At 29.0% G+C, this 12,250-nt stretch overlaps 1 protein-coding gene across 2 annotated transcripts in view; it reads left to right on the top strand.

The window, feature by feature from the left end:
• LOC145323652 (limbic system-associated membrane protein-like) overlaps nt 1–12,250 on the top strand; it is a 72,019-nt gene that overhangs the window by 27,136 nt on the left and 32,633 nt on the right. Inside the window, exons 6-9 of one of the 2 annotated variants that reach the window (XM_080166067.1) lie at nt 3,190–3,291; nt 5,612–5,685; nt 7,850–7,894; nt 11,348–11,396. In XM_080166067.1, coding sequence (XP_080022193.1) covers nt 3,190–3,291; nt 5,612–5,685; nt 7,850–7,894; nt 11,348–11,396 — 270 coding nt within the window. Of the gene's footprint in view, nt 1–3,189; nt 3,292–5,611; nt 5,686–7,849; nt 7,895–11,347; nt 11,412–12,250 lie in introns of both variants that reach the window. The other variant, XM_080166066.1, reaches the window with a different exon arrangement.

Here is a 12,250-nt window from a genome sequence, read left to right as displayed (position 1 = left end):
AAACCGCCATTTTTGGCGGTTACGGCGGTAAAACGGCGGTTGGCGGCGCCAATTAATTTTTTTATCTGTTTGATGTTGCTCAAGGATTTACCAAAAAAATTCATAGGACTCTAGCTGTAATAGAAGCCACGATATTCATGATATACAGCATGACCCTCGAAAAAGTATTTTTAAGCATCTGCAGCCCTTATTTCTCAATGAATTATTAAAAAATGCATATGTCCTTGTTCTCCATAGTATTCCACGTAAGTAGATATAAAAATATTTTTTTTACCTCCATTAACACCGGAGATTTTTAGAGCTAAAGTTTTGAAAAAGTGACTGAGAAAAAGAATTTTTTTTTGTTTCTCTTATTTTTTGGATGGTTATATTATGTTTTTCTGGCAACTGAATAATGAGACACAAAGAAAAACAAGTTAACTAAATATTTCTTTTTTATTCCACCAAAAAATATAAATTTTTAATGGCAAAAAATACTACTGAATGAATTGATTATTTGCAAATTTTAGGTTATTTATAGAAAAGGATTAATTATGACAGTTGCTCCGCCTACTTTTCTGACATCTCAATTATTTAATAGGGGGTAAATTAAGCTTTTTAGACTAAAAAATCATTATGTTTATTTTTATTTTCTTTATAACTTTTTTGTTATTAAAGTTAGGATTGTGAAACAAAAACAATTTTCCTGCTATATTCATAGAGATTTATTTGGTTTTTTAATCTTAAACAATTTTGCCTAATAAGTAAGTTTTTCAAAATATCATTAAACTAAAAAGACTCAAAAAATATGTGTAAAAAAATGCTTTTTACTCAAAAACTAAATTTTCTATTTCATTTTTGTATAAAGTTTCTGCTAGTAACAAAAATAAAAGGATTTCTAGCTTAATTTTGCTAAAAAAGTCGTTTCATGTTAAAAGTTACTTTTTCCTCAGTCACTTTTTCAAAACTTTAGTACTAAAAATCTCCGGTGTTAATGGAGGTAAAAAAAATATTTTTATATCTACTTACGTGGAATACTATAGAGAACAAGGACATATGCATTTTTTAATAATTCATTGAGAAATAAGGGCTGCAGATGCTTAAAAATACTTTTTTGAGGGTCATGCTGTATGTCTGTAGTAAAAGCCGGACAAAAATCGGTCATAAAGTCGGTCAGGGAGCGGTCAAACGGTCATAACACAACTTTTCTCAGAAGGTCATTGATATCTAAGTATTCACCAAAAAATTTTAGGTTTCTCCTTATACACAAAAGTCATAATGTAGAAATTAAGATTTATTTAGAATTTTTTTCTAATTTTGGTACTACCCAACCGACTTTGACCGGACACCACGACCGACACAGACCAGATATCCTAATAAAATCAACTCTTGCCGACGTATAATTACTAAACTTAAAAAGTCATGAAGTCACAGCACTCCATCTTACCTACAAAAAAAATGAGATTGAAAAAACTAGAGGGGGGGGCTCTTGGAGCCCCCCCCCCCGATCTGTAAGGGTTAAACACTATGGGTGGGTATCCTCAATTTTATTTTAAAAGATTTTGTATTGACAAATGTTCTTAAAGGTTGTATAACATATTTTTCTAAGGTACTATGAATTATTGAATAATGTCAAAGTTGAGTTTTCTAAGCTACATGTACTGCTATTGTACTTTTGAATGAATTGTGTGTACACCCACTCCATGCAATCTATTCCATTCAGGTCAACAGAATTTAACAAATTTTCCCACAAAGTTTGCACTCAAATTTGTCAAGGAATTGATTTTAGGTGTTATTCAAATTGGTCAACATGAAATGTTAGCAAACCTCTATGTGAGGACTTGTAAAAAGAGGTTTTATGAGCATTATGTATCAATTTATTATGCTTCCAGTATATAATTTACTCAAAAATAAAAAGTGAGGTAGATTATTCTTAAGTCTAACTTTTGCAGGAGGCTCTAACACCATGGTGTCTAATATTAAATTGCATAGGGTAGAAAACAAACTTTCCATTCTTTTATTTTCTATTTGTTTCAAAATATAGAGGGAGGGGGTTGTGTGCTCGACTGAGTACTTTGAAGAAAACGTCGATGTTTTATGAAAGTACCTATGTAAAGGGATGTGATGTATATTTTTCTAACCTAATATCATAAAACCTTACATGATAATGTTATGTCAAAATTCTTAACAGCTATTTAATGAAACCTTGCGTAAAGTCGAAATTGATACTGGGGGATGATCACAAAATTAAAGTCATATGGCAACCACTTTTTACAAGTTTTAAAGAAACAGCACTGAATTTTGTCAATAGAATGGATGGAAGTGGAATGGAATGTTGTGTATCACTGATGACAGTTTTAGGTTAACTCTAGAGTTGTTTTAGAATAATGGACAATAAAAAAAGTAGTTTTATTTCTTTAAAATCTGTATCAAGATATTGTCACAAAATATCAGAAAGAGATATGACTTAAAAAGAAAGAGTGCTATAGAATTAAGTGTTTAAGTTGATTAATGAGATAAATGTAAGTTTTTTTTGTGCAAAAGTATACTAAAACTAAATCATATAAAATAACACTTTATAATATCTCTATTACTTATTGTTGGAAAAGATTTAAAGTGTGCAAACAAATTTCATGTTTACTCTCTGTCAATTTAAAGTATTAAAGAATAGGTTTTATCAATAAACTATTTAGATAAACATTTAGAGCCATAAGTACTGCTACAATAAATTCAAGATAAAAAAAAAAAATTTAGAAATAAAGAACTGTATATCCCATTGAAGCTTTACAAATTGTCTCAAAAAATGAGCCATGTGACGTCATGAGAGGAGTAGTGGAAAAGAAAACCCCTTAAAGAGAGATGGATAATCCCTCATTTTTTTTGTAAAGTTTCTACTTCATTAAGTTACATTTATGATTGATTGACTGTTGGACAGACTTTAGACTTACAGATTTACTTACGATTTTTAAGTGATCATCTGGAGAATCCATAGCATCATCCATTTTCTAAGCTAGGGGGGTACCTGGCAGCACCAAATAAACATTATTATTATTATTATTTTGCGGATTAGGGAATCCTTACATCGGTCACTGCACAGTTTTAGGTTTTTTCAGTCTTTTCATTAAGTTTAGAAATGGTTTTAAACTTGTCCTAAGAGCCCCGAGATGACAGCTAGCATAAAAAAAACAGTCTAAAATTTACTTTTTTCAGGTACGGAAGGATTCGAGATTCCAGCTTGAGGTAGAGGACGGGGTCTCGAACCTGCTGATCCGAGGTGTGGACAGGAGTGACTCGGGAGAGTATATTTGTGAGGTGGGTCATTTTTTTTCAAGGATATAAAGGGATAGGACAAATGTCGATAAATTGCTGTAAATCCCCAATTATGATAAACAAAATTACCTCTTCTGTAGAATACAGTAGGTGGTTGAAACTTTTGAACACTAAACTGAATTTACCAACCAATCAAAATTCGATAAAATTAATAATAATTATAAAACTATTTGGACTAGTATAATAAACAGCCCATTGTCCCCTTCCTAATTGCTTTTTTTATCAACAAAAATTGAAAATAAAAATAAAATAAATTGACATAAATATTAAATAAAAATATTTGTAATACCATCTAATAAAAATACATAAATTTTGTAATTTATTCATTTTACATGATAAAATAACAATTTTAGTACCTTCCTCAAGCTAAAAATAAGTTGTCAAAATGAGGATACTAAAAGAAGGTGTAAAAAATATTACAATAGAAAAAAACAGTTGCAAAAAGGAAAAGAAAGCAAAAAATCTATGCAATAACTGCAAAAATCTTATTATTTATTTTGCGCATTCTGACCATATGTTTGAGATTCAATTATGAAAGTTATATCATAAGAAGGAAAAAGAAACAAGGGCACTTATTTGCATAAGTAGGGTAGCTATAACAAGCTCATAACGTTTGAAAAAATGTAATATAATGATATATTATTACTACATAAGTCAATTGCGGAGTAACTCATTGGGAAGTAAGATGGACTAACGGTCGAAACCTTTGTACAGAGAAGCTGTGCTACCAAAAAATAAAACAATAAAAAGTTGGTCTATTTTTATGTGTGTGTATATACTATTAAGATAATATTCGTTGATAAATGGTAGAAATATGGAAATATGATGTGGGAATTCACTTCAACAATCACTTAAACATCAGAAACGTCTAATAATGCATTAACACAATGTCCTTCTACCCAATTGCATTTCTTTTATAATTATTCATCCCCTCTTGTTAATTTGCTATTTTTTTCCTTTATTAAATATGAAACACAATACCCATATGGTAAACGCGGAGTTGAAGACACACCAAAAATGGTTTTATCCTAATCTGCAGGTTTTCATGTAGTACCTTTTATACAGAGTAAAAAATATTTCAAGAACAAAAAACTGCCAAAGTTAAAATTAGGTACAAAAACCAACTAGGATGTAAACATCAATAAGATCAATTTCTTGTAAAATTCCCATGATAAATTTTAAATAACACACTTTATTCAGCTTTGTAAATAACTCCTCGGTAAATAGAAAGTTTGGTTTCTCTGATGGTATTACAGATTTTTTATGGTGGAAATTCTAATGGTCTATATTTATTTATTTTATAAATTACTTTTATAAGTCTGTATCTTTGAAAAAGCAAAATCTTAAAATACAGGTAACTTGGTGTTTTGGATATTATTTTGTCAAGGCTGTTCAAAAGAAAAATTCAGAAAAACTAATGCTTATGTTTTGATACGAATAGGAATTATAGTTTTCTTTAAAATGACTATGTTCATTGTTTATACAACTATTTACATTTTTATAAAAAAATATTTTTAGGTTTTATTTATGAATAATTTAACTTTATTTCTTCCCAAGAAACGATAGTACTAACAATTATGTATAGTACACGAAGCAAGTATGTTGTGATCCTTAGATGAAAGTTGTCTAAATAAAAATAAAGCATTAAGAATCTTCTTAATATTATTTTACTATCAAAATTTGCATAACTTGGATTTAAATTTACGAGGATGGTGTTAGTTTCGAGTCCGCAAGATTGTGTCGTACTAAAACATACTTTAAAGTTTTAAAACTGCCATTTGGATATAAAGAGATATTTTGTAAGAGTAGGGACAATGTGAAAGGCGATGCTTATTATCATGCTTTCTAAAGTCTTCCTGACAAAGGTTGTCTAAATGCTAAAAAAAATATCCTATTGATTTTTAGGGCGATGATTTGATCAAGATTTATGTCTAAACTAGCGGCTACGCCCCTAGAGGCCTCTAGGGGCACTTGAGGAGGGGGGTGGGTCCAATTTGATAACCCAATTTCTTATTTTAGATTTTAAAAGAAAAAAGTAAAAACAATTTTTTGGGGGGCCGATTTTTTTTTTGGGTGGGTGGGTATTTTTCATATTTTGGAGGGGTTGGGGGTGTCCCACCTCCCAAGAAAATAGTTATAAACCTTCCCGGGGCCTATGAGAATCTACCCTGTTAAGGAGAACCCGATCGGTTCAGCGGTTAGCGAGATCCTTCTGTACAAACACATATACAAACAGACATCCTGTTACTTTAAGGATATCTTTTTTTACCTTTCCAATAATTGACAAAAATTAAATGTTTAGGTTGACATTATGGGCCGGCCTATTCGTGTGAGACAAACTCTGGATGTTTTGGTTCCCCCTGTTGTGAAAGCCAGGTAAAATTTTTAAATTTATTTATTATATTTTAAACTGTAGTAAACAAGGATTACACTATCCTTTAAAAAGAAGTTCTGAAACGGTTGGACAAACGAACATTAACACGTGTATAGTGTATGTATGAGCAGAATATAAATGTATAAGTCTAAACAAAATTTCAGTAATTTTTTTCAACATTACTTAAATATAGTATACTGTTTGTGTTTGAGAACATATTTACATTTTTAGGACTTGATTAAAGATATCTTTCGCTCATAAAATTGTACCTTGTTGTAATAGAAATCAGTATTCCAAAAATCAAATTAATAGGATAATTATATCAAACTAAAAAATGTTGTCAAAATAGTAAAAAACAGCATGTTTTAAATGGACGCACGGACTTTCTGTTAATGATTAAAGAGTTTCTACACTCCTTAATCATAGAAATCACCAGTAAAGTTGAAATAGATAGAACAACTCCAACGTGTTGTAATGGTTACTCTAAATGTAATATAAACTTACATATCAAGTTTAACATAATGTTTTGCTTTTAACATGAAAATTGCATTTGCTCAATTACATTTTTCATATTCTGGTCATAGACCAGTGACTTTACTAACATTTATAAGATAAATATTTAAAAGATATCTCAAGGAATTACAAAATTATTGTACACCACCAATTAAGATAAACAAAATGACCCGTTCTATAGTTTTTAAAAAATATTGGTTCAAAAGTGTAAACACTGCTCTTCTGCTCTCTTGCCAAGATCTTATGAAAACTCCTAAATTTCTTCAGCCAAAGAGATAAACTATTTCTATAAAAACTTTGGGGACCAGCATGTTCCACAATCCAGTGTCTCTCCCTCCCTATTTGGGATAGAATGTATTTTTCTGCCCAATGTAAATTAAGACGGCCTAAAAAATATTTATCTTTAAAAAAAATATATTTATTAATAAAAGTTTGTGTGTTAATACAATTTGTGGAAGCTAGTATGAAGATTAATTTGTGAACAGACCTTGTTATGTTGCACTATGCAAAGCATATGCTCAAATCTCATCAATTCAACTAACTTTACATTTTACAACAAGATAAGGGCAACAAATAATGGATAAGGATTCCTAAAACAATTAAATCCAATAATAGAAAGTTATCAAACGTTGTACCTTTAATTTAGATTCATACAACTAAATATAGCTGACCTGGCCACATGAGTTCTTCAAAATCGAATTGTATCACTAGAAATACGATGTATCACTCTCTTTTGCTAAATTTTTAAAATATTTTGAAAGATAAATAAGAATTAAAATATTAAATAAAGAACAATAATTAAAAATAAAAAAATCTTAGATTTTTAAGATTTTTATCTATTTTCCTAGGTTTAAGTTGCAACAAGTTGTAAATAGGTCAAGGGGTAAAGTCAAGTTATTCATCTTATTTGTTAGTTCATAAGTTTACATATATAATTTACTTTGTGCGTCACTTTCTATATTCAAGGACAAAGCAATTAATAAAGATTAAATAGAGTATAGATGGTTGCTGTTTTCTTTTTATTTTTAGTAGCTACTTTTTATAGATTAAAATGTTCATATATAATATATTATTTTCATTCTAAATTCATAACATCCAATTTATTGAAAAATGCCGTAAAAATCGTTTGCCGGATTTTATTTCATGACATGCCAATATTGTTTTTGCTAATCTAAATATATCTTTTTACAAATTCATATTTTGCTAAATAACCTAATTTGAATATGATCTAATATTAACAAGGACAAGAATTACACTTAGTAGGACAGCAAGAAAAGATAACAATACTTTTGTAATACAAAGTTTTGATGGGCATGAGAAAAGTAAAAAGAAATTCTTGTTATTATTGAAAAAATCTTCAAAAACAATCACACATATCTTACATAATAGTTGTACAAATCCATTTTAGATTTTTGTTTTACTTTAATTAACATGGCGGATCTACCCTAGTCATAAAGTTGTAGCACTACTATTCAAGGAAGATCAAATCCATTTGCAATATTTTAAAATGTTTAATAAAATGATAAACGCCATATTAACCTGTAATTTAATTAAAGTATATAAATATTCAATAACTACAGACACACATGTAATAATTACAAAGTAGCCATGCATCCTAAATTTTAACTACAAATATATGTGTTCTTTTTTCAGAGAGACTGAGTTGGAGCTCTATAAGGGACAAAACTATACTCTAAGGTAAATTATTAGTAATGCAAATTAAACAAGAATGACAAAATTCATAAGTAGCTAAAAAAATTCTATGAAATAGTAAAAACTTTTGGCTCCGCCCTTATCACCTAGGGAATCTATATCTTAAAGGAGAGGGAGAGAGCCCTAAAAAAAGTCGTAAGAAACAACCTGTAACTTTCAATGTAGAATTAAAATGACTTTAACATCACTTGAGCTATATGATTACATTGAAATGAAGAACTCCATTGGTTATTGAGATCTGCACTTCATATTGTAACCGAGTAAATAATATTTAATCCATTTCTTCTAATTTGTTAAGTAGAGACATAAGGAAAGAAACTGAGAGATTCACGTTTCTGACAAACTGTTCAACATATAGATGGTCAGACATTTAATAGTATAGAAATACTATGCCACAAAAAAATAGCATTATGTGTTAACTTACAGAAATATGTACTGTACGTACAGTTTACATAAAGGGTGCTGACGTTTACTTTATTTATATATTTTTAAAATGTCTTTGATTTTGCTTGTTTGAAGAAACTTTTCTTTAAAACCTAAAAATGCATTTACAAGTTCTGTAACAAGAAATAGGTTTTGTGACAAATCCACGAAAATCCTGTTGAAAATTTCTTCACTGAAATTGAACAATTCAATTAAACTATGTAAAATAAGATTTTCTATTTAAAGTTTTACGTAAGCGTTTATCCTAAATGTATATTAGAGTAGGACAGGGTTACAGTTTTACAACTTTAAAAACATAAAATCAAGAAAACAAAGTACTAAGGAATTTTTGTCTGTAGCTTAAGCTCTCAATAACTACTGAAACGATTGGGTTCTCTATTTTACGTACGCTTTTCAGAGCTTGTGTTTTATTTAGACTATCTAATTTTTAGATGTAAGTCTTGGGATGGTTTAAGCTATTTTTCTAACCTCTACCAGCCTCTTTGAATTTGTGAAGGTTCCCAAAGTAACCTGGATAGTATTAGAGTTAGAGATGTTTTTAGGCTATTTTTCCTTTATCCTTCGATGTCAATACTCTTAAATGTTATGAGAGCAGCGTCTGGTTTTTTAAAGCTTTGATATGCGAATTGTTTTTGAAAAGCACAGCAAAGATAAATCAGCTACTTATTCGTCACAAACAATAAGTCATATAAAGTAGAATTTATGTTTTTGGATATTTTTTTCTTATTTTTCTATTTATGGTTATTATTGATTGGGTGAAGCTAGATTTACAAATTTAGCTTTGATTTTTGATATTCTATTTTTTAAACATTTATATAAATGAAAAAAATCTAATCTTTTCCAACTCTAAATGTATAAACTAACATAAAGGATTTTAGTACAATGGATTTTTTTCATAGAAAAATAATAGATAAAAGATCTATTATAAAAATTTGATTCTTCCTAAATCTAAGTTCGAATTTTATCAATTAAAAAAAAAAATTTGAAACTTTACAGCTACAGCTACTCTATAACTAATGTAAGTTTGTATTTCTGATGCATTTTAGCTTCCATGTTAGATAGACATCTTTGTCTTTAAAAATCTTACACAAGATGAATATTTCATAATAAAATCCATGTCTGTAGTTTTCTTCAAATACCAAATTAAAAGTTAGGGCTGGTATTATATCAACAAAAGACGATAATTGAAGCTCTTCATAGTGCCCATCAAAAAATGACGTCATTCAATACACATGACTGATGATAGTCAGACTAAATTACCAATAGCAGACCAATAAACATTATACCTGACCAAAATGGTAGGACAGTGTCGAACACAGTAATAGTGTCTGACTGATTATGACGTAACAAAAAAAATTAGCCAATGAGAGCCCACTATAAATTTTATTATTGGTCAATAACGGCCTCTCATTGGCTATTTTTTTTTGTTACGTCATAATCAGTCAGACACTATTACTGTGTTCCAGTATAAATTTTATTATTGGTCAATAACGGCCTCTCATTGGCTATTTTTTTTGTTACGTCATAATCAGTCAGACACTATTACTGTGTTCCAGTTTTTACTATAAAAAGCTACACTATAATCTTAAACTTAATTAGTGGTATGATAAATTGAAAGATGAAACAAATTGATTACATTTTGTCAACCATAACCACTTTCACTGTTTATCATATAATCGATATTTGTTGTAAACCATATGTCACCATGCAACATCTATGCTTAACAGTGTACGATAAATGCAATTTGTTTTTATTGGTAGCTGAGTAGACAAATTCTTAGGTTTGATTATCCCCCCGTGGATTTTTAAGGATCGGAATATGAATATGAAAAAAAAAATTTTTATCCATAAATAGTAAAGATCTTTTTACAAAAATGAAAATATAAAGAAATTTTAATGTCTATAATTGTTTTATTCACATAATAAAACGCTGAGTTAATGAAGCTCTTTATATTGCCTATATAAAGAAGAATACATTAAAAAAATCTTGTCCATAGTACCCCGAATGACGTCATATTATAATAATGGACTATTCTAAAATCACGTCATTCGGGATACTGAGGCTAAAAGTTTTTAAAATTTATCATCTTTTTTTGGTTCACCTTTATGTTTAAGGATATGAAGTAAAATTGAACAATTTTAATTTTTTTAATTGAAAAAGTTTTTAACCAAATAATTTTCAGAATAATATTCTTTATCCCTGGAGTTTTTATGTATGATTCATTTCTATTTTCATATAGGCAAGATTTACTTTTGTCTTGCGGATTAGAGATGGTTTTAGGACAGTTCTTTACCCCCAAGCTACCCTATTGATTGCAGAACTTATAGATTCTAGAGGCGAATCCGCTAACCGATCGGGTTCTTCTTTATAGAGTAGCTTCTTCTAGGTACTGGAAAGGTTTATAACTACTTTGGGGTAGGGTATGACCAACCTCCGAGAGAAATCGCCACTTGAAAAAAAAATCCCCCCACCCCCTAAAAAAGTAAAATTTATAATAAAAAATAAAGTTAAAAATGGGGGGGGGGAGAAGGTGATGGTCGACATATAAATTAAATACATAATTTGCATCAAAAACTAAACACAAAAAATTGTATTATACCTATACAAAAAGTGCCAAAGTTTATTAGCTACAGACTGTGTTTATTAAATCATTATATTAACCCACTGATTTTCCAATATATTTTTTTTGATAATCAAATCTTTTATTGGGAAAAGGGCTTCTCTATAATAAGTCCTTTTAATAAAGCAAGTCTGTGTGTTTGTTTTGAAAGATCTTGTCAACTGCTGAACCGATATGGTTCCCCTTTACAGTAAAACTTTTTTGTTGTCAATGGGAGGTACGTTTTTAACTATGCGTTTTTAACACCCCCTCCCCCTCCACACTTACTTTAAGTGTCCCTAATATAATAATATAACAATTATGCATAACTTATATTGTAATGTTTGTTAACTGTTTTTAGGTATGAATTTGACTAAAATTTTTTTTTTCTTTAGTTGTTCTGGCCAAGGGTACCCGAATCCTCAGATAGTGTGGACAAGAAAGGTAAAGTATTACAACGTACGTTTATTTTTAAAAGTGAAGCTTTTCTATAATTAAGGTCGGTCCGGTTAGCGTTTTTCATTATTTCAGACATGATAGAATTGTCCAATCGATTTAAAACTTTGTATGATGATTCCTATAACAGTTAGGTCGATGTAGTTATCAGAATGTCCGTACGTCCATTTAAAACATGTTTTAACAAAAAAATATGTAATATAATTATCCTTTTCATCAGATTTTTTGAATACTGATTTCTATTACAAAAAAGTAAGATATTATAGGCAAAGCATCTCTACAAACTTAGTTTTACGTACTTTGTGTGTCTGTATGCATTGCCTAGCTTTTTAAAATATCTTTGCTGTTTCTTGATTACATGAATCGTACAAAAAGTATGCACATGTAACTAATTACCTATAGTTCAATTATTATAAATCTTGACGTTTGAGGTTCGCCATGTTACAATGCGCGAGGATTGATATTCTGTAATTGTTTTACATATTAGACAAAATCTGCTGAATAAGTTAACTTGAAAAAATAGATGTTTTTTTTTTCATGAAAACAACTAATAAATTTTTGATATTTAAAGAAAAAAATATTAAATCAATATTTCAAATAATCTAAATTTTAAAAAAGTTTAACAATAATTAGCTAACATTAAATAATTAACTATATCAGATAATTCAATTTTATAGAAGTTTAAAATGTACTTGTATCTTGATAATGTTATGGAAAATATCAAACTTTTATTATTATTTGGTTGGTTATTTGATGAATATTAAAGATATTATCATCCTAGTTGTACTTTATGATTGATATCTGAAATATAATGGATAATATTATCCAAGTTTGGTATTAAA

The sequence above is a fragment of the Acartia tonsa genome, chromosome 7 (genome assembly GCF_053477335.1).
Source record: "Acartia tonsa isolate MP-2025a chromosome 7, ASM5347733v1, whole genome shotgun sequence".
Taxonomy (NCBI): domain Eukaryota; kingdom Metazoa; phylum Arthropoda; class Copepoda; order Calanoida; family Acartiidae; genus Acartia; species Acartia tonsa.
The sequence above is the reverse complement of the archived record's forward strand: the minus strand, read 5'-3'. Positions and strand labels throughout refer to the sequence as shown.